The sequence below is a fragment of the Pseudopodoces humilis genome, chromosome 11, assembly GCF_049639895.1.
Source record: "Pseudopodoces humilis isolate 2021_Gansu_Grassland_sample_001 chromosome 11, ASM4963989v1, whole genome shotgun sequence".
NCBI classification, from domain to species: Eukaryota; Metazoa; Chordata; class Aves; order Passeriformes; family Paridae; genus Pseudopodoces; species Pseudopodoces humilis.
In genome coordinates this window covers 8,392,497-8,415,685 of record NC_142210.1, presented here as the reverse complement: position 1 = coordinate 8,415,685, position 23,189 = coordinate 8,392,497, and the positions used below count along the sequence as shown (strand labels likewise).

The following is a 23,189-nucleotide window of genomic DNA, read 5'->3' as shown; positions in this document are numbered from 1 at the left end:
GGCAAGTTTTCAACCAATTCTCTGGATAAGATGCAGAGAGGTTGCATCATTGCAAAGCTCTGGCTGGCAAAACATGCCATAAGAGCAGAACACTGTTGCTTAGCGACTTGTGAAGGATGATTAACCCTTTCCTAGAACTCCCAATATTCCTATGGAAGCCCTCCTGAGCCATCATTCTGGACAATAATTGAATATGAAGAAACTAATATCTTTAGCTATTAGATGTATTGATGTATTAATCATTAATGTTTAATGAAGGAGTGTCTTAATCTTACCATTAGTTACCAAAGGAGATCACTAAATCAAAAGCCATTTGTCCATGGTATGATGTGTAATTATTGCAAAGGAAGGCTCGTATAATTACAGTAAAGGTGGAGTAAGAAGTGATTAAAACTATTTTGGGACTGATGGTGGTCAATGCCACTGCTGCTATTTCTTCACGTGAACTCAGGTACTTCTAAAATTTCAGCTGAATTTAAAGACCGAGCCCATGCATTGACATTACCCTTGCGTGGGGTACCTTGAAGCAAAGTTCAGTACCAACAGCAGTTAGGGAAGTTCGTCACCTCTTATCCATTTCCAGTGCAACAGAGACATTATAAAGGCCATTTCCATCTGAAAACAGTAATGTTAATTAAAATAATTAGTCCTTGATGTTGATGGGCTGAAAAAATTCTGTTCTCTTGTTTGAATGGTGCCTGAAATTAAGCATGAGCTGATAAGCAGGAATGTGTGGGTGCGGTGGGCGGGTTGGGTTTTACCTGGTGTCACCTTTTGCAGATACTACAGAGCAGAAATTTTCCACACAGTGTCACTAATGCATTACAACGCTTGGGTTGATTCTTTCAAAATGTGACCACTTTGGATGGTGTTCACCTTATGCAGGTTGAGCTCTCCTAATGTGAAATGTGGAGCCAGTTCAACTGTGGGCAGTCAGAGCAAGATCAGCAATTCTCACAAATGTCTCTCAAACAGCCCCTTGGGTGGGCTGGGCTGCCCGGGTTTGCCCTCTTTTGAAGCAGCCTGGAAGGACCATTGACCCCAGCCCACAGTGAGTGCTGGGTGAGAGGATCCCAGCCCCCAGGCTGGAGGGGTGTCCTGAGGAGTGTTATCTTCACAAGGATGGCTTCCCAGTGTGCTGCTGAACAACAGAGCAACATGGTGTTCCACTGCAGCAGTGGAAAAATCCCCCATGGGGACAGAAGTTAAAGCATAGATAGAGGATTTTAAGTTGCAATGGTCACTCCCTGTGATTTTAGCTGTTAATAAAGGCAAGAATTCCCCTGGAGCAAGAAACCCTTGGTTTCATCTCCCCCTCGAGGAGCTCCAGCAGCACCAGTAAGTTTCAGTACCTATTGATCCTCAGTTCTGGTAACTTGAGAGAAGGTGGGGGCTGAGAGCAGCTGCCATGTACATGGGCCTGTGTGCTCTCCCAGCACCTGTGTGACTCTCCTTCATCAATAGGGAAAACCATTTTGTACCTGTGGAAACATTTTGTACCTGGTAATGTTGAGATTATGTTCTCTCTTGTTTGCAGATGTGACCTTAGCAGAGACTTAGAAGGCATTAGAATCAATCCAGGTGACAAGTTGGCATGAAGATAACCTTTGCTGTGACATATCCAAATGCAGGCCTTGTGCTTCTTAATTTGTCCTTATTCTGTGTGCCGCTATCAGGCGGATGCAGAAACTGCTGGTGATCTTGTTTCCCAAATATCTTATCCTGATGCATTTCAGACTTTTGGCTCCAGAGAGCAGCCCGTGTGACAAGCTGACTGTGTGCCATGGGGAGTTTTGCACTACTGCTTTTTGAGTGAGTCCATGCCACTGAGAGATCTCCAGGGAGATTAACGCTGTAACAGAGGCACAAAACAATGCAGATAGTTCTGATTTGTTAGGCAGATTATTTACTGTTGTTTTGAACATGCTTTCTTAACTTGCCAACAGCAAAAAGAAACTTGTGTGACTGATATCTGAGCTGTATTCTTTCGCTGTTGTCAGTAAGGAGATGGAGCTTCCAAACTGGGATGTTTCAGCTAGAATGGATGGATTTGACTTGTCTGAAATACGATTTCTGTTGGCGCCTGTCAGAGGCAGCAGCCATTTGTCTTGTGCTGTGCTGGCTGGCGTGTCACACAGTGGGGACAGCATGTATTATTACCCTGCTCTGTCCCTCCGCTGGCAGGCCTTAATCATGCCAGCTGTGGTGGTTTGGCTCTGAACAAGTGATCCTGCACTGGGGCTTCCAGGTGTTCCTGAGCAGAGACCAGCCTGGGGAACCTCACATCAGTGCTTGTGTACAGGGAAGTCCAGCAGTCAGCTCCGGAGGAGGAACGAGCGCAGCACTGCTCTCCTGGTGCTGGGGAGGGACAGGGCTGAAGCAGCAGAGCCCTGAGCTCTCTGCTGTGTCCTGAGAGAGAGGCAATGCTGCTCTCTCTGCTCCTGTCCCCACCCTGGCACTGCTCAGTGCTGATGGGCACAGCAGGAGGCAGTGAGGGCTCACACCGTGGGCTCTGCCCTGGCTGCACCCTGAATGTTTCTGTGCTCTCATCTCTGTGTCGGGGGGTTCACAGAGCTGACACACTGCAATTTCATAGTATGCTTCTGGCAGGAGCAAACTTAAGCTGGGGTTTGTATGGGCAGTAGGGCCACAGCAAAGCAATGTGTGTGGATGAATCTGGTTGCCATTGGGGAAAATCTTGGCATTTCTTGTACCTGCTCTGATTCAGGCTTGGTGTGGTTTTGTCTCTGTAGGAGAGCCTGGTCTGTGGAAAGGCTGCCATGTACTTTGATAGTGAAATATAATTGTACATGGAGTGTGCTGGGCCTGTGTGGGGTGCCAGGTGAGGATGGTGCAGGGGCTGAGATATTTCTGTGGGCTCTGAGTCCCCCACAGCGTGTCGGCACACTGGGTAGCTGGGGCTTAGGCTCGCAGCGAAGCCACAGCTAATTCACATTGCTAATCGTCCTAGCAAGTGTTTGTAAAGCACCATCCTGTCCCTCCCTCCCTTCTGTGCTGCACCAGGAAAGGAGTGTGTGCCAGAGAGAAAGCCCAAACACCCTGGGAGTGAGTGAGAGGGACGTTCACACCTGAGCACATGCTGGGACACCCCCGCGGTGGGGTGAAGCCAGGTCAGCCTGCTCCTGCATCCCCAGAGCTGGGTTCGCTCCAGGATGGATTTGCTGTCAGTAAATACACATGTACCTGCCCACAGGGATCCAGTGCTCCATTTCCCATAAATTCTTGACTTTAGGGGGAAAATCTGGATGTGTGGTTATTCATTTAGTTCCAGGGGTGCTTCAGTAATGTGAATTGTAAATAAGAAAATGGCATATGAAATTCTAGTCACTGGAATGGGGAGCTAAAAGGCAACTAATCTAGAAATTATTGATTTTCTTTTTCCAGTTGTTCATGGCTAATATTTAGCCACCCCCAGCTGTGCTTGCACACGCCTGTGAACACAAAATGTGAGACAGGCAATAAGAAGTGGATGATTTCATTTTAACATCCTTTAATTAGTGCAGAAAATAGCCTGTCGCCCATATCTGAAGTGGAAGGGCTGCACACCGAAGCGTTCCCCGTGATGAAATAATGTGTGATTCCAGGTGAGGCTTGCTTTTTCAGTGCTGTCAACAGTGAGCCCTGGGGAGTTTGTTCTTTCCAGCTGGATGATAGCAAGTGACAGATTTCTTAATATTTGTTGCAGTGTTGATGGCTCTCACTGCATGGCACATCAGGAGAAAAAGATTCACTGCTCTGAATAGCTGAACCTGGCCTTTTTGCTCTCACCACTGGTTTTTAGTGGTATAGCTTAAAATGTAAAGCCTGTGATATGAGATTATTAACAGTTCTTTCATTAGGCTGTAAACAACTGTATTTTAAATTGTATTAAATTCACTGTGCTTCAGAACAAGAACCCTGTCTAATGCCACAATGCTATAGAACACAGAAATTTTTACAGATAGCTTCTGCACAAAGCCATAGACAGTTGATTTCAGCCACAATACAAGGGGCACAATGTGTGACAATACAATGTCACATTTCTCTTTTACTTGTGGTTTATTTTGAGCAGTTTCCTATCCTGTGAGTTGTTGGCCTTCATGCCCCCTTCAAACCTGCTGAAAATTTTATGCCTTTTTTTAATAGCAAAGAGGCCTCTCAGTCTTGAACACTTAATGTTCAAGCTGTGATGGGCAGGGAAAGCTCTCTGTTCTTCAGGGAGAGGAACTGGGAACAGGGAGGCTAAGGGACCTGATGGAGTCCCTGCAGTAAAGACCTGGCTCTGCAGCCAGCCTGACACGCAGCCAGCAGAAGGGGCACCACGACCTGCAGCCCCATCACAGCCTCACTCTGGATCCATCGCTGTGGCTGCAAAACTTCATCAGCTGCTTTATTTTCAGTGACTGGGAAAACACATTGTAGTAGTTCGTGTTAGGAAGGGGAACCTGCTTTCACAGCTCTTCCTCTTGTTTTCTTTCATTGTTAGTGGAGACAGAGCAAGAGCAAAGCTTCTCTCATTCTCACTCAACATTTTCACTTTCTCCAGTGAGATGGAGATAACTGGGGAAGGATGGCTGTGGGCATTGAGACAAGCCCTACCCTCAGGGACACTATGTACAGGCAGAAAGGCGCTGATCACCTCCTTCCAGTCCCAGTCCCTTGGCTGGTGTGGGTGAGTGTTGATGCACAGCGACTCTCATTTGCTTTCAGGCATAAGAGAGCAACTGCTAATTGTCCTAGCAAGTGTTTCAAGGTTTTCTAACCCGATAAACCTGGATGGTACCACGCTGCAATGGCTGAAGAAAGGGTTTTCCAACCATTATTGGAACTGAAAGTTGGGAAACATTTTGTGGATACTGAAGCCAGCTCCATTAAAATGGCTTCCCTCTCTAGCTTCAAGAATTTCCTGTAACAGAGGTAATAGTTGGATGTTTTGATTCTGTCTAAAAACTAATTTCCATTGTATCAAGAGGGAAAAAGTGCTACAGAATCACATAGTTTCAAGAAATTGCATATGTAACAAATGTTATATTGTGAGAAGGAGGGTCTATTTCAAATAACAGATATAATTGTTATTGAGAAAGATCAGAAGACACTCACAAAATATGTGACTGAAAGTATATTTTACGGTAGACAAAAATTATACTCAAACCCAAAAGTGTCCCAGTTACAAACATTCAATTACAGACATTAATTTCTTGTGGTCTAGATCACCCAATTCTGTCTGGTAAACATCGCCTTTATTTTGGGAATGCTTTTTCCCCCTGACCCATGTGAAAAATTTGATCTTCCTGGCCCATTTGCAGCAGCCTGTAACAGCCAAGTGTGTGTCTTCAGATGTCACACAGGGTTTGATGCCCTGAGATCCTGGACACAAGTCATACCTTGGAGCATTGACAGAATCTAGTAATGAGGCAGTGTCATGTCAGATAGAACTGGATGAGTTATTTGTAGTAAACAACTGATTTAATTTCTTTCCCTTGGTGCCTGAATGATCTGCTGCGAGGTTTTGACTGCCGGAGATCTGCGTGCGTGAAATGACAATGACTGTTTTATGCAAATGGTTCCATGCTCTGGATTGCCTGTCAGCTATTCAGAGACATTATTTCTCATTATTTGCTGTTTCGGCTGAATGGCAGTCCTTGCAAGTCACGGGGCACTGAGGCTGAGATCTGAATGAACAGCTTCCAAACTCACATGGAGCTTCCAGGAGGACCTTTCAGTAGCGCCGTCCAGATGCTCCGAGCACAAACCCTCATGCAAACGGATTTGCCTCGCGTTCTTGTGCCGTGTTTATTGCTGGCAAGGGGTGGGAGTTCTGCCTGGTGTGTGGGGCAGTCCCGTGCCTCTCCTTGTACAGAACTTCGTGAGCAGATTTTGGCAGCACTTTCTTGGTGATAAACACGTGGCACCCCAGTGCAGGGAGGTGGCAGTGGGCAGGGGACAATCTGGTTTGGGTTTGGCCACAGGACTCAGCACTATCCCTGCTCCTGCTCACACAGTCCAGGCTTTTTCTCCCCCCAGGAAGAAGACAACGTTTGTTGTGTCCCTTATGCAGTTTTTCAACAAGAGGTTGTACATGAGGGAGCTTCATCATTTGTGACAGTTGTAGTTCTAAATAGGAAATGATTAATATTTCATGGTTATTTTTCTGTAAGACATGATTCTTGGGAGAATGCATCAGTCTGACTTGCTGGAGAATGAGCTTGCCTTGCCCAGCTTCAAATGAAAATGTAGTCAGGCACTGCATGCTAATATTCCTACTTTAGATGAAAGCTCTCTGTCTCCCTGACTAATGCTGCCAGTACATCAGTGCAAAAGTGTGCACTGAGTTTGGGAAACTTCTCTTTTCCTCATCAGTCTTGCAAGTTATCTGCCACTCTGCCTTCTGTACCTTCAGTCTAGGTTTTAAGTAGTACAAGAGGTCATGAATGTCAGCCGATTCCATCAACTGCAACATCTTTGATTCTGATCTTTCCTTTTTTATTTACTTATTTTTTCCTTTCTTGAGTCATAAGCAAACTACTTCAAGATATTTCAGGGTTGCACCAGGATTGCAAACAATTGGTCAAGGAAACATTCTTGTCTATGTGATATGACTTTGTGTGAAAGTAGCTGTTCAAAATTCTTCTAGATAACAAATCCTGGTAAATGTCCTACAGAACTTTTGTTCATATAACATTGATTGACTGGTCACAGAGTTACTGTTATTCAGCAGCGAGGCCACCAAGGCTTTGACTGCCCTGGACTGCTACAAGAAAGTCTACAGGAAGATTATAGAAAGCTTGGTAAGAAAAGTGCAATCGAAGCTGCTTTTTTTTCTGCTCTTCCAGTTGTTCTGTAGGAGGAGTTACACTCTATTGTAGTAGGATGCTGTTAAATACTGCAAAGCAGGATGAGAGAAACAGAGGGACAGATTCCTACTTACATATAAAGGTTTTTTAACCTGAATTTAGTTAGACCAGAAGAAAATGCTGTATGTTCCCCCAGACCAGTATAATGAGATTTAATCCTTGCACAAACGTCTGTACTGGAATACAAACCATTCATAGCAGATTCTGCTGGTCCCAGCCAGGGTTTCATTGGGTTAGACACAGTAGAGAGTGCTCAGAAATGTGATGAAGATGAGGCAAGATTGTAGAAAAAAGCCCCATATGTTAGAATGTGTCAGCATTGGTCTGTGAAAGGTTAATTTAACCATCCTCCACTTCTGTCCCCTGCAAATGCTATACTTCTCTTAATTACAGTCATGTCTGCCTTCTCTGTCTGTGCAAAAGTCGATATACTTGCTGTCACCAAGCAAAACAAGCACTCCTGGTTCTTTCTAGGATGCTATTTTGCAGCTGGAGTTGTTTCTATACCACACCTGTTCCAGATTATTTTAAAGTATCTTGGTAGCCTCTAAATGAAGCAGAAAGAAATTAATAGGAATGGCAACTACTTTGCAAGACCTCTGTAGTCACAAGGCAATTGAAAGTAAGTTTTGGAGAGGAATGATTTACAGCACCCGAAGTGCTTAGAGACCTCATTAAGGCACCAGGTCATCTCAGAACTTTTGTCTGTGCTATGTAAGGATTTAGGGACTTAGAAAGCTACATAGCCTGAACTGCTTTGCTTCGCATTGGTTTTCTGCCTAAAAAACCTCATCAAACCACCTCTTTGGGGTGTGTATAATTTTCTGCACATGTGGTTATATACTATGGTATTTGGTGATCCATCTTTTTTAAGCTAATGCAGCTGATATGTCAGACAAGACTTGCTCAGCATTATTAAAATTCATGTTGTTTTATGAATTTAAGACTTACTTCAGCACAATGCAAAGTATGAATTCAACAGCTACTCTGTAGGTCAGAGTAGTCTTAAGCTAATAGGCAATATAGCCATGGGAAGATACCACATTTATAAGTGGATTGCAGGCAGCTTTGTAGATGTTGCTTTCGATGATCAACAGAGCAATCAAATTTGCAGGCTTGTTTTCTAATCTGTCTGCCTGAAAATTTTTTGCTTGCTTGGTTTTTTTGTGTATCTCTTCTCCTGAAGTGCCATTGTTTTGTGAAAGGACTGGTTTGACTTGGTTATAATAATTATGAAAAGAGGGTTGGTTGGGTTGGGTTGGGTTGGGTTGGGTTTGGTTAGCTTTGGTTTGGTTTTGTCTGATGCCATTGGCACAGAGAAGCCTCTGCAGTTGTGTTTGGTTTCCAAGTTAAGGTGTCTGGGTGTTGCTGTCCACAGATGGTCTCTGAGCCCTGGTTGTCTATGAAGCTGTGAGAAGTAACAACATAAAATTAGTAGTGAGGTTTTTGTTAATATTAATTAAAAATCATGGTTAAGAGCTCTCATTCAGCAAACACTGCTGCTCAAATCACTTAGATATGTTTTTAATTTTGTGCATATTCCAAATATATTTGGTCTCATTACAACTGAAGTATATATTTTGAATCCTATGGGTTTAATGCTTTTTAAAAACAAGTAAATGGCTGGAATTCATATATGTACTTGGTGGGTAAAAATCAGGAAACATAACTAGGGTTTTTATATGGATTTACTTTTGGGAGCAGGTTCTGTATTTCTGCTTTCCTGCAGGTTAATTGTGCTGGGAATTACTCTGTTCCTCTTCTCCCTTCAACTAATTTTTCCTAAGATTTCTCTTACATTGTAAGCCTCATTTCATACATTCAGTATCACTGTTCATCAGCCTAATTACCCTTTGGTTCCACCTCCTTGGCACAGACCCTCAAAGAGAGACTCAGTATTCCTGCCTCAGCTCCTGCACCATCTGGTCTTTCCAGTTTGGAGCCTGTGTCCATGGTTTCCAGAGGAGCGTTGGTCTCTGTGCTCTGCTGGCTCAGGCACTGCAGCTGCATCCCTGGCAGCTGGCTGCTTTCTTCATTACCAACTCCTGCTGTGTCTCCTCACGTTACAGTTCTTCCTTCCCATTTCTTCCTGTCCCATACAAAATACCTCTGTTCTTCCAAAAATATAATAAAATTGGAATGATGTCCTTCCCAGGAGATCAGGGGGCTCTGTTTCTGCACAGGACCAAGTCTGTACCTGCCAGGTGTTGCCAGGTCCTTGCAGAAGAGAGGATGAGGAGCGAGGAAGGGATCTTCGTGCATCAGGGTGAGAACCAGCCAGCAGGGGCTTCACAAAGTTTCTGCAGCCGTGGTCAGAGAGACACAGAGGCACAGCATGACACCATGGGGACACACCACGACAGGCACCAGCACATTGGGGGAAACTGAGGAGAATCCACCTCAACAAACAGATTAGTCAGAAAGCAAGCATCAGCAACCTGGAATAGCTGGGTTTGGTTTTGTTTGTGTTTTCATATAATAGCATCATGAAATGGTTATGTACAATTGAGAACCTCATCAATATTACATCCGCAACAGATGGTGAAAACCTCCTGGCATGGACGAGTAATCCATTTAGTTCTTCAGATGAGATCTCCAGTACCAGGCAGAGCATCTGGCCTTTTGGCCCATCTTTGAGGTACACTGGTGGAAACCCAGAGCCGGCCAAGGAGCTGCCTGTGACCCCATGTCCACACAGGAGTACCTGTGAGCCATGCTTGGGGTGATGCTGACAGCAATTCACTGAGAGCTTTGTGACCTGATTTTAAACAGCTGTAATGAATTGTTTTTGCCTTGGATTTCAGACCATTTATTTTGGGAGAGCAGAACACTTCTATGAGATGCAGCATCATGCTGAATGCAATAAGAACAGATGACAGGATATATGGTGGTTTTTTGGAAGATGGCCACTGAGTCCTTGGGGATGCAGGTTGCATCTGTGAGCAGCTCCTGGGCTGTGCCTTTTGCATTTTGCAGCCCTGCTGCTGGCAGGGTGGGCCAGAGGTGATGTTTTGCAGCACGGTGGCAGCAGCAGAACTGCTTCAAAATAAAGGCACCAGCTACAAGTTTGGTGAAAAATGTACCCACCCAAGCAGCAGCCTCAGGGCTGGGAAGGGCACTCAGCCCATCTTAGGCACTTACCAGTAAGGTATGAAAGACAGAAAGTATTTACCTTAGGGGAAAATCACAGCATTTTCACCTGATTATATGGATTTTACTTGCCAGTCAAGGATCATATAGCTGATAGAGATGTGAGTCTGCTCTCTGAAAGAGTTTGGACATCCAAACAAATGTTCTTCCCAGCTTGCAGAAATGTTAGTAGTTGTCCTGTAGATTGGAGCCTGTTTGGAGAAGCAATGTCACCCTTTGTATTTTGACTTTTGCCAGTGAAGGGAGTAGCCTGCCTATCAGTTTTTTCCTGCCCCAAGAGATCTTTTCATGACTGAGTGATAGGAAAAAGCAAATTAGAGATGTTAACAGAGCTCTTAATATTTGCAGTGGATGGATGCCATGCTGTGCCGTGTACCCAGGCATACCCACTCTCTGGCTCCCACCCCATCCCATGCTGGATGGAGGAGCATGGTGGCTTTCCATGTAAACTTGCTCATTGTGGAACTGTCCAGCTCCCAGATCACACTGTTTGATTTCTCTGTCTCCTGCTGTCCAAAATCTGCCTCCTGCACATCTGTTTGATGGCATTAAATCCTCACCACCCAGGAGTGGGTGTCAGTAGGTCAGTGGGCTGTGCTGGTTCTGTGCTCACTCCTGAGTACAGCTTGCAGCAGAGGGGGGTAAATTACTGACCTGCATCTGTTCTGCTTTTTGCACTGTGACTCTGGACTTGCCTTCATTCCACAGCCACTGAACTAGGGAAGCTGACACTGAAGCCAGCCAGCTTTCCCTGGGTTTACATCCTGAAATTCAAAGTCAGCACAGCTGAACCCTAAAATAACAAGATTTCTGCTTTGATGCTGATATGCAAATGCTAATAGCCATAACCACATGGGAGGACATGAATTTGTGCTCTCTTTTTGATGCAATCACTCATAATTATGTTGACTAAACTTTTAATTTAGTACGCATTTTTTAAAAAGTGCATGGCATAAAGTGCTTTTGCCTTGTCCACATGAGGTAACAAATCGTTTGCCCATTTCTTGTAGAAGGAGGAAATTCTGTAACACTATCTCTGTGCTGGGCCTTGCACTGACTCTCTTTTGTCTATTTTTGTCACATTCTTGACCAAATACTAGATTTGATTTTCACCCAGATCTGTATAAATTACTGTAGTAATAGGGTTGGAATTCACACACATATGTACTAAGCAAATGAGAAACCTATGGCCACAAGAAGGGCTGTGATGAAACCAGTGAAACAAATGACCCTGGCAAGGACAATGCATGAGAAAATTGTGATAATGTTTCATGGCACTGAGCAGAGCATGGCTTTTTGCCCTCCTAGCTTTAGCACATAAATTCTCACATGCTCCATTGCTAAAGCACCTGTTGCCTTAATGGCTTGGGGATGGAAGAACCTTTGCCCACATGCAGTAATGCCAGCATGCTGGCTCATGCTTTGGGAATGGTTGGACACTCAAAAAAACAAAAAAAAGGAGGAGGCACAGAAGTGTTAATTTGGAGTTTCATTTTTGCTCCTCTGAACCCCATCCTGTGTTGTCAGACAAGGCAGCAGATAAAAAAATGGATGGAGACCCAAAATTACTGAGCTTCTTCATGTTTATGAGTGATTAATGTAAAAATTAATGAGGATTTAATGTATGTTAGGAATAGAAATGACTTAGCCCCAAGATCATGAAGTTTCTGCAGAGCAGAATTGCTGAATGATTTAACAGAGGACTAAATAATGGACCTAATCTTATGCACAACTGTGAAAGCACTTCTCTCTGTTTATTTAAAATGAAAACTCACATAAATGGGTGTACAGATCACTGCTGTGCAAACTGTTTTCTCTCCCATGTAAAACCTTTGTGTTCTTTCATGAGAAAACATCACTGAAGGGCAATCCTGGCTGACCCAGATACCCCAAGGTGGCCAGTACCCCAGGCTGGACACTCACACCAGCTGAGGCTCTTGACATGAGCAGGTGGCATGCACTGGGTAGGCATAGGCAAACAGGTTTTGCTGGCTTCTGCTACTGGTTATTGCCACAGCTGCTCTGAAGGGTTTCAGTTATGTAATCTCCAATGATCTGGGGTGAACCTGTGCAGATTCTTCAACTGCCAAGCCATGGCTGCTTTGTCTCCTTTCTCCATGAGCCAGCAGTGGGGAGCAGTGCAGCTCCCTGAGCAAACCCCACCTGGCTACAAGCAGACTATTCTGACTCAACTTTAACAAAGGAGAATTGGCTGGGGCTGGAGTAAAGGCTGCCTCTTCCATATCTGAATGATGCTGAAAGTTACTGGGTTGTGCAGCATCCTGTGGATGATGAGCTGTTAGAGCAGGCTGCGAGCAGCAACCCCTACCTGAGCACAGCCAGCCCTGCAGCTGAGCCCCTCCAGGTGTCAAGGCAAAGGGGAGTCTGTCCCATGCTAATTAAAACTCTTTTCTCAACTTCTCCTTGGCAAAGTGCAAAGAAATCCTCTTTTCATGCCCAACGACTAAAAATAAATCCTATTTTGGGTTTCAGAAGCAGCCACATGACTAAATGAGCCCTTCAGTTTCATTCATGTTTGCTGTCTATTAATCTGTTCTCCTCACCCTCAGCAGGGTATGACTCAGGGCTTCACATTGTCTTCCTCCCTGAACTATCTGTGTTTTGACTTTAAATTCTGCTGTCTGACGCAAAGCAGTGCTGAAATCATGACAGTTTGATCCAGCCAGCTCCCAGGAGACTCTTGATCTTTACTGGCTGGTAAATGTAGCACTCAGAAGAGCTATGCAGAGCAGATATCGATATTTTTACACCAAATGTTGGTAAGCAGATGTCACAGGCTTGTGAAAAGCCTTGAAACTCCTCAGGAGAAAATATGTATGTGTGTGGGAGGCCTGGAGATAAAAATAATTCGGTGGTTCTATGAGAAGGCATATATTCCTTAATCCGTTGGTGTTTTGCTATTCCTGTGCAGGGTACTCAAAGTGGAGGCTGCTATACTAGAACAAGTATAGCAGTAAACTCTTTTTATTGATCTGCTGCTTTTGCAGCTCCTTCCAGCCCAGGCTGCTCTGCCCCTCTGGCCCTGGCTGAGCTGATAGATCCCATTGCCGGCCCAGTGAAACAGTGAAACTGAGCAGAGGGGTCTCTCCTATGGGGTGGAGCCTGATTATCCCAAGCTTCAGGCATCCCACAGTCAGTGTAGGTCACTGGGCAGGTAGCAGCAGTGAGGCAGCGGCGCTGGAGCCAGCAGCAGTCCCTGAAGCAAACAGAGGCACTGGGGAGGTGACAAAGCCCTAGGGAAGGACTCTTAGGAGGGTGGCACAGCTGAGCCCCAGGTGACCCCAGCCCTGGTGACCCTAGGTGCCGAGCTGCAGTGGGTGTGAAGTGCTGACTCACATCGCTGAGCACTGGGGCACAGCCCCGTGCTGCTGGGAGCCTTGCCTAAGGCTCCTCTTCAGAGTTATTTTTTTAATAAGCAGGCAGCCTGAAATCCTGAACCTGTAAATGTTGGATAAAAGTCCAAATTTGTTTTTTTGTTTTTCCTTAGCTTTTCCTGTTCTTGAAATGTCCCCTCAGGAAGGTGTGTAGGGCAGGCTGGTGTTAAACCTGCTTAATCTCGTTGCAGTGTTTGAATAAAGCCCAGTGATCGACAGCCAGTGGATGCTTGCCTTGACATCCCTGCTTTTAGAGGACTGGTTACAAACTGCAAAGCCCTTATTTTTCCTTCCAATGCTGTATTTATCCCTCCCCTTATGGCTTTGGAAATGAAATTTGAGCCATTTATTGTGCACTAAATTTAGGGAGGACAAAAATATTTGCATACAAATATGATTGATCTTTCAAGCATGCAAAATGAGCAAAAAATGATGAGTCTGATGTTGGACACAAGCAGAGCTTGAGTATTTTAAAATTAAAATAATTTAAAAGAATCTGTATCTATGATGGCAGATGAGCTTTTTCTGAGGAAAGAAAACCTCCTCTTTCTCATATACAGAGTAAATGAAGATATTCAAGTCAGATATGGACTGAATTTTAAATGTGACAATGGCATTTATTCTGCAGGAGATGTCATGTCTGTAATGGATTATAAATTATTTTTAGTTGCTACTAGAAACAGAAGAAGGGGGAAAGAAATAATCAATATTGACACAACCCTGCTTTATTTTTTAAGTAGTGCTGATCTTGGTGGCACCAATTAGAGGAGGAGAGAGCTAAAGCTGCAGAAGTGCAAACCCATTCTGGTGTTTAGAAAAGAGCCACAGCAGCCAGACAAATGTGCTGCCTCTATGTTTCTGCTGGGATGGTCATGCCAGCAAGGTCATCATTCCATCCTCTCCTGGGAGCTGGGCAGGTGTGGTGGGAGGCCACGGCCCAGGAACAGTTGTGATTCTGTCCACCTTCACCCTGCTGGTGCTGGTGTGTCCTGGGGCCTGGGCACAAGGACACTGACCCCAAGGCCCATTGCCAGACCATGCTTCTTTCTCAAGACAAGTTTCCTGACTTTTCCCACTGACAGTAAGGATGATGATATTCCAGCTAAGGTATGACAAAACAGAGTGGGCCAGACCCCTCTGGCCTCTGTTTGCGGCAGCGAAGTTCTCCTCCCAACCCCATGCCCTCTTTCTTGCATGAAATGGAATAAAAGCCTTTTGCTGCAAGGTGCAGGGTTGATTGATTAACTTTTATCTTCTCATGATGCATGACTAGGTAAGGCAGAGCATGTGACAAGACAAGCTGTTCAGAGAAATCACTGCAGATAGAGCTGGGCTGTTCCCAGGATCCACAAAAGGATGCAGCATGGGCGAAATTCACTCAGAAAAACAAGATTATCCAGCTCCTTTGCTTAAGCAGTTGATATTGAGCTAATTCTAATGCAATTTCCTAAAATTTAGAGATGCTGTGATGCGATCTTATTCTTGTATAAAATGCCATGGAACTTCTGATGACAGAACAGATCCAATTTTCTGTTGCATGACTCATTCTGAGGAAAAGAATGCTGTACATTCAATATGACCAAAAAAAGTACATTCAGTAAGGCCCTCCTTATAGGGCTGTGTGGATGCAATCAATCGTAAGCACAAAGTCCAGGCAACACTTTTTGATATGGAGTAAAATTGACAGATGGATTGTAGAAGCCTTTGGAAAATTTTATCCACTGAACCCAGAATAGCCACAGCAGAGACCTAAGCCAAGTGTCTGCCTGACTTTATATGCTGTAAATCTGAGGTGAGTGGTTAAGGAGGATGGAATCTTGCTCACGTGCCAACTAATTTGGGTTGTCTGAAACACGCTCTAATGCGGAAGATCAGGGATAGATGGATGGGGTTCAACAGGATGATTTAATGGGAAAGAATTTGCTCCATAAGTATTAGTCATTTGGTGACAGAATGCACAAAAGCCTGTTGGAAATATCTGCAGAAGAACAAGAAAATTCCTGAAAGTCTGAATTGAGTAATTTTCTTCTGGGTGTTTTTTGTTACTATTTTGTTTGTTGGTTTTGATTACATTGAGTATTCTGTCCATGGACTGAGGTGTATTAGCGATAGCAATGTCTGCAGGGCTGTGTTTTGTGGGCATTCAGAGCCCTGCTGAGGGGGATGTGGTGTTCAGCAATACAGTTCCCAGCTGCTCAGAGGGCACTTGGACCTTGCCCTCTGCTTACTGCAGCAATGCCTTTCTATTTCCCTTCTTAAGGGTTGCTATCATGGGCCCAAATGCAATATTTTTTTGGCTCTTTTATTCCTGGGTCTGGTAATGAAAGTGAGTGTGGATGGAATCTGGGGCCAGAAGAGTTTCAGCACAAAAACTGATATTGTATTTTACTCATCAAACTACGTGAATTGAAACAAAATCTCTACTTCCAGATCTCCATGTCAACTACAGCAAATGCAGCCAGGATTGTCTTGTTGTCTGTTCATGGCTACAATTATTTCTAGCTTACTGTTCTTACAATAATTTAATTTCGTAATGTTTATTGCCATGGAAGGTACATTCATCCTAGTTTTTTGGTTTTTTTTTTTGCATTTTGTGCTGTAAAAGGTCAAAATTGTCAGGAAAGATTTATTTTGAGGAAAAAGAATCCTTATTTAAAAGCCAAAGTAAAATAACCTTTCTGTAATAGAAAGGAAGCTAGAAAGGAAGAAGGAATAAGCTAAAACTCTGAGCATTAGGTGAAGACATGTGTTACATCTTGTATTGTGTGATTTATGGCATGGTGGTATTTACTCACCCCACTGATCCAGGCGTGCAGGTGCTGCCCTTTTTGAGTGCTGAGAATGGAGGTAAAACTGTGAGGGCCTTTTCAGCAGCACCTGGCAGTGGTGCCAGGGATGGGTAGTCCTTCTCTGGCTCCATCCCCATCCAGAGGAGTGCCATCCCGGCCCCTGTCCCATGCCATAGCCACTGGCAGAGCCAGAGCACACAGCCTGGGATGGGGGCTACTGGGGCAGGAGGAACCTTCTGCCTTATCTTTCACCAACATTCTTCAGTTTTTCCATCTACCTCAGATAAACAATGGAGGGGTGTCCTTCCCCCCTCAGCCCCCTCCCTCAGGAGTGTCCCTCTCTAGCTGGTCCAGAGCTCCACGGCTACACCTGATGACAAGGCCACAGATGCCATCAACTATCCCTGCCCTGTGACAAAGCCAGAAATGTGCCACAATAGCTCAGTCAATGAACTAAAGAGAAAAAAACAAAAAAGCCCTGCTGGCCATAGCTGTTGAAAGGCCATCTCCTGCCAAGGCATGAGATAAACACACACTTACACAGACCCTGGGTGTAGTCTCCTCATAGCTGGGCTCACTCCTTCAGCCCCTGCGTGCCCCCAGCTTTGCTCCTGCCCCACAGCCCTGGGCGTGTGTCCCTGCTGCTGGCTTGGCCTGCATGCACCCCTGAGCTGAGGGTCATCTTCAGCCACCCCTGAGCTGAGGGTCATCTTCAGCCACCCCCGAGCTGAGGGTCATCTTCAGCCACCCCCGAGCTGAGGGTCATCTTCAGCCACCCCCGAGCTGAGGGTCATCTTCAGCCACCCCCGAGCTGAGGGTCATCTTCAGCCACCCCTGAGCTGGGAGTCATCATCAGCCACCCCAAGGTGTAGGTCGGGTTTATCAAGTCCTTCCTTCCAGCCTGTGGGAGCTGAGAAGCAGAACTGGCTGTATCACGTCTGCCTTTTTGGGGTTTGTTTTGGTTTTTTTTCTTTTTAAACCTTTATTCCCTTTCCCCCTTCTTTCTTCCCTGCCTTGCTTTTCTCTACTTGTTTTCCTCGTGGCTTTTTTCGCTCTGTCATTTTTCTTTCTTTTTTTTTTTTTTTTACTTTTCTCCCCGTTTTTCCTTCCCGTCCTTTCCGCCGGTTTTACGTGCGCGGCTGTGTGCCCGCCCCGTGAGGGCCCGGGCTGGCTCCGCCCGCGGCGGCTCCCGCGGCGCCTCGGCCGGGCCGGCCGGGCGGGGCGGGGCCCTGACGCTGAGGGCGGTATAAGCGGCCGCTGTCCGGGTGCTGAAGGCGGCGGAGCGGCGGAGCGGCGGCAGCGCAGGTAGGGCTGCGGGGCCGTCGGGATGTAGGGATGTAGTAGGGCTGCGGAGCCCCACGGCTCTGCAGGGGGATCCGGCACCGAGAGAGCGGTGAAGTCGCACCGAGAGCCGGTGGTGCCGGGGCAAGGGAGCACATCTCTATTAGATGTGCCCCTATCGCTGTATATATGGTATAGGCTCACTGGCAGCACCGGCCGGGGCTCAGGCGGGAGCTCCGGGAGCGATGGCACTCAGCCGTGCCGGGTGGCCGACACGGCACTTGGGCGGATGGGCGGGGGGTCCTGGGATGCAAACACCCTCCGAGTCACTTCCCAGATACAGCACACAGTCCTTCCATTCACTGGAACTGCTGTGGGTTTGGGCTTTTACCCCTCGGTGTTGTTTTGTTTGTGTTATCAGTTCCTTCCACAGGGTTAGAGATGCTTTTGAACAAGGCAGATTTACTGCACTCGTGTCATTTATTGCAAAATAGAAATGAGAGTAAGAGTGCATGATATATTTATTTTCCCTGTGGAAAACTGCTGTTAGGTTTCACCTAAGACTCTCAGGGCTGGGACACATTTATAGGAAAAACCTGGGAGTTTTCATAGCTAAATTTCACTGAAAACATTAGAATCACATCAGAAACAACTGCTAGGAGAATGAGAGGGAAAATTACTGCTACCATGGAAACATCCCAGAAAGGAGATATTTTCTGTGTCTGTTTTTTAGGGAACTTTTTCAGTCTGTATTGCCTTTATATGTGTTAAATTTTGATCATGATTGCCTCATTTTGTAAAGAGAAGCTTCTTCATCTTCATGTGTTGGCTACAAGATGATTTTCCTGTTAGAGGAGAAAATATGCTCTCCATCCTGACTGGTTTCACAGTTATCGATCTGGAGACAAAAGAGCTGTTTTAGCATATTGTCCTTTGAGAGGCACAGGAGAGAATGTTTACAATATCCTAAAGATAGGCTAAAATGTCCTGTTTTCAGAACAAATGTGTAATTAAAGTTTGAAAGACTGGGGAGGAGTCCTCTTACCTTGGTAAGTGCAGTATATTTAATGACAAGATTTACGACCTGAACTCATAGCTTCTAAAATAAATCATTCCTAAATCTGTTTGACAAGGCTTTCAAATATCATCTACCAGGAAATTAGAAGTAAAAATTGACCTAGAGGCAAATGCACACAAAATATGTAGAGAGGAGCCAATGTTCTGTTACTTCTGCAAAGGAAATATCCAATTGAGCAACGTCCTTGTGGAACACTAAACTAAACTTTGCCTGGCTGCACACATTTTGATTTTAGTGGGATGCTGACAGCTCTTGAAAGGCTGTAGCAATCCAAATTGTGTGCAGCAAAGGAGGGTGAGTTCCTGGTCTTTGTGAATGGGTGGTGCTTGGCAGATGATTATAGAAGGACTCTCCCTTCCCCCATCCCTTGAAAAGGACAGTTTCTCATGTGCTAATCAAACGGACTCTGTTAATAACCACTCTGCTGAAAAAGAAAGTCTGAATTTCACTTATTTGCTACAGAAGTAGAAAATTAGGTGCTTTTTGTCGCTGTTGGTAGTGGGTTTTTGTTTGTCTGTTCGTTTTTTTATATATGGAGATATATATTTATGTACAGGGCTAGTGCCTTTTCTGTGACAGAAAATGAAGCAATGTGTTGGCTTTGTCTCAGGGCAAACTCAGATCTGGAGGGTGGGACGTTCTAATCAGCTGTTGAACTAATCCCTTGTGAAATCAATACTCAAATGTATCCAGGCTTGAAGTCAGAAATGTTTGGGGAAATTGTTTGCTATTATGCCTGTTAGCCTGCTTATGCATACTGAAGGAAGAAAAATAAGCAGCTCTTTGAACTGATAGTGCTTTAATTATTCAGTTAAGTCATACTATGTTAAGGACAAAATCTGAGTGGAAAAATCTACCAGTGAGCTGAAATGAACATATTCACGCTCACTTTCTACTTCCAGCAGTAGTGTAAACACGGGTGTACACAGCTCTTTCAGGCTGCCATGAACCACCAGCATCTCAACAGGATGCTTTTACCAAGCCAAAAACCAAAGGAACCAAAATAGGTCAATTAATCAAAGCAGTTTCTATCTTTATCATTCCATTCTCATTATTGTACTTTGTTAATGTAACTGGATCAGAAAAGAGTCTAATCTGTCCCGTGGCCCCAGTGTACCAGTGCCTGAGTGTGTCTTAGGGAATGACTGATGGCAATTTTCCCCTGTGCCAGCTCCCTGCAAGGCTGGGCTTTTGCAGCTGTATCCTCATGCACAGTGATGCTGTAATCGTCTTAATTCTGTCAGAGGCATATTTTTCCCAGCTCTGTTCCAGAATTTATTTTTGTCTGGTGTAAGCTGGGCAGACATGGGCTTCTACTGATCTATTCTAACCAAATTTGCCAGTGGTCATGTTTCTGCCCGTCCTGGGACCTGATTCAATTTCTGCTGAAGTGAATGAATAAGCAAATGAATGAAATCACCACTCAAACCTACTCGAGCTCAATTCCAAGATGGGCTTGAAAGGATTCAGTAAAATGATCTTGTACCTTTAGGATAAATTATAGATTTCCTCTCATATAAGAGATCATTGCCCTGGGAAGATGACTCATAGAGTCATTAACTGGTATTCACCTGTAATACAAATAATTTTTTAAAAAATGAAATAGCAAAATAAAGGAAGTAATAGCTTCAGTACTATCAGTACTGACAGAAATAAACTTGCAAGAAATTTTATATGCTATGTTCTGCACTTGATCACATTAATTTTATTGCAATTTAGCACCATTTAGCAGTATTGTCCTGGCATGAAATTAGATGCCCTATGGAGCAATCTCACAAAATATTACTGTCCGTAGTTTTAAGATTAGTATTTTGAGTAGCATTAAATGTATGGATACACCAATTTTGTCATTTAAGTGCTTGTGTTCTCATGATCAAAATGACATTGAGGTATGTCTATGGGCATTTCATGAGTTATATAGGGTTGGTATTTTGTATGTTGGCGCTGTCATTGGACAATTAATGTCCATAAAGTACATGGAGCATTGAGATAAGAAATTTCTTGCATAGTTTCCTAAGCCTGTCTCCATATGTTAAAAGCTTCTTTTTTTTCTTCTTCTTCTTTATTTAAAGGAAATATTTTAAACATGGCAGAAACTAAAAGCTTCCAGCCTGGAGCAGCCTGTGCTCTCACCTTTTTCTTTGTCCTAATCTGTTGGGTTGATGCAGCCTCCTTCCAGCAGCACCAGCTGCTTCAGAAAGATCCAGACTATGCAATGAAAAACTTACAGAGGCTCCCAAATCCCGATATGATCAAAGCACTAGAGTACATAGAAGACCTTCGCAAGCAAACCAGCAAGGGAGAAGGCAGTCCTGATTACAACTCTTATCAAAGTGTCCCGTACCTCCTCCCACAGAGAGAAAGCAAGGATCAGCTTCACCTCCCAGAAAACATGCGGGATTCTTTGACTGAAGATGAGTCCCAATGGGTTAAGGTCATGCTGGAAGCCTTGAGGCAAGCTGAGAAGGAGTCAAAAGCTGGCCCAAAGGAGAACAAACCTTATGGTCTGAGTTCAGATAACAACTTTCCAGCTGGAGTAACTGATGATTACGAGGCTTACAAGTGGCCTGAGAGGTGGCAAAAGTACCTCAAAATGCCACTTGGGCACTATGAAGACAGTTCAAGAGACAGTCCCTTCAAGCGTACCAACGAAATCGTGGAAGAGCAATACACCCCCCAGAGCCTTGCCACGCTGGAGTCGGTGTTCCAGGAGCTGGGCAAGATGGCAGGACCCAGTAACCACAAGAAAGAAAGGCTGGATGAGGACCAGAAATTGTACACAGATGATGAAGATGATGTGTATAAAGTGAATAACATCGCCTACGAGGATGTGGTTGGAGGAGAAGATTGGAATCCCATAGAGGAAAAAGTGGAAAGCCAAACCCAGGAAGAGATAAAAGATAGCAAAGAGGAAATTGATAAACACGAAGAGGAGATTGATGATGAAATGAAAAGATCAGGAAAACTCAGCTTCCTTGAGGATGAAATAAGAAGAGAAAATAAAGATCAAGTGTCAGAGAATGTTTCAAAACTAATGAATTATTACCTGAAGAGGCTGATGGGTAGTGCTGGGAATAGGAAATTAAGGACTGGAGGAGAACTTGAGGAAAAAAGAGCATCCATGTTTTTGGATAAGCAACTTGATCCTCAGGCTATAGCCCAGCTGATAGAAATCTCAAGGAATTTGCAAATTCCTCCTGAGGATTTAATAGACATGTTGAAAGCTGGAGAAAAAAAGCAGCTTCAGAGCGAAAGGTTGGAAGCCGAGCAGGAAATGGAATTCCCAGAAGACCTCGATGAGATAACTGAAACAAATCTAGGACAGAGCGATATATTTAAAAATAATATAAACTCTAAAAACGGGTACATGAAGCAGCCTCTTATTCCAGAAAATCTACCTGAAGACCTCAATCTTGAAGATATTGTCAGCCTTCTGGGAAATGACAATTTAGCTAATCAGAATCCCTCCTATTTACTAAATCATCTTAATCAAGAAAGTGATTTGCCAAGACTGTCTTACATTCCCAGAAGATTGAAAGGACACCTGTTCCCTAAAGCTGCCTGGATGAACGATTTGGAAAGGCGACAAACGGAGTATGAGAAACTGAATGACAAGGATGAAGAGCTGGCCGATTACTTGGCAAAGGTGCTGGCAAAATACCCTGAAGTGATCAATACGAACCAGATGAAACGAGTGCCGGCTGCAGCTTCTGAGAGCAACCTGCCGGAAGAGGAGCACCTGGAGCAGGCCATCCGAGAGCACCTAAACCAGCTGGGACCACAGGAGGCTGCCACGCTGGCTTCACTCAGCAAAAGGCTCTCCATGGCCGGGGAAGCTGATGACACACAAATCAGGCAGTACCTGGATGAGGATATGCTGGCAAAGGTGCTGGAGTACCTAAAACAGGAGAAATCAGAGCTTGAAAGAGATCACATTACCAAGCGAGCAATGGAAAACATGTAATTGTTCCCCAAGTATTATTTCTCTTCAATGTGTTGACTTCTATCCCAATTCAGTTGTGATTTATTCCTGCTCTCCCACTAAACAACCTATGGTAGACAATTTACCATTGAACAGTCTGCATATCTTTCTCAGAGCTGTTATATTGTTTATTGGTATACTTATATGTTATAAATTATGGGGCAAACAATAAATTGCTTCAAGTGTTTTAAGAAACAATTTAATGATATCAAGTAAAAGTATAATATGTAAACAAATGAACTTTGCATTGTTAATAAAACATGATAAATGAAGAGTGACAATTATAATTTGAAATTTTTAAGATTAATTGGATTATTTTGTTACTGTCTGTAGTGGTTTTTGTGCAGTATCGAATAAAAAAATAAAGCATTATATATATATAGTTTTATTTACAAGGCTTTTTCTATTCAGTGTTTTATTGTTGATGAATAAATTATTTCTGGACAATCGACTGTGTTTCTTTGTGGCAGTTGATAAAATCATATTAATTGGAAACATATTTTTACTTCTACAGCTGACTCTTCTGAAATATATTATTTTTCCTACAAATGAAGTTGTAAGCATAAACTTGTGGTTTTCTGGGGTGTAAGAACATACACTGGTGTTACCCTTAAGGGCAGGGGGTACCTGAAGAGCTTGCTGAAGTCAATCAGTGTAATA

The 23,189-nt window shown here is 44.2% G+C and overlaps 1 protein-coding gene across 1 annotated transcript; it reads left to right on the top strand.

Annotated features, from left to right (window-relative positions):
- The first annotated feature begins 17,386 nt into the window (after positions 1–17,386).
- On the top strand, positions 17,387–22,978 carry SCG2 (secretogranin II). The gene is made up of 2 exons (XM_014256114.2): positions 17,387–17,493; positions 20,620–22,978. Exon 2 carries the CDS (start codon positions 20,634–20,636, stop codon positions 22,509–22,511), a length of 1,878 nt encoding a protein of 625 aa, XP_014111589.2. The 5' UTR covers positions 17,387–17,493; positions 20,620–20,633; the 3' UTR covers positions 22,512–22,978.
- The last annotated feature ends 211 nt before the right edge of the window (positions 22,979–23,189 follow it).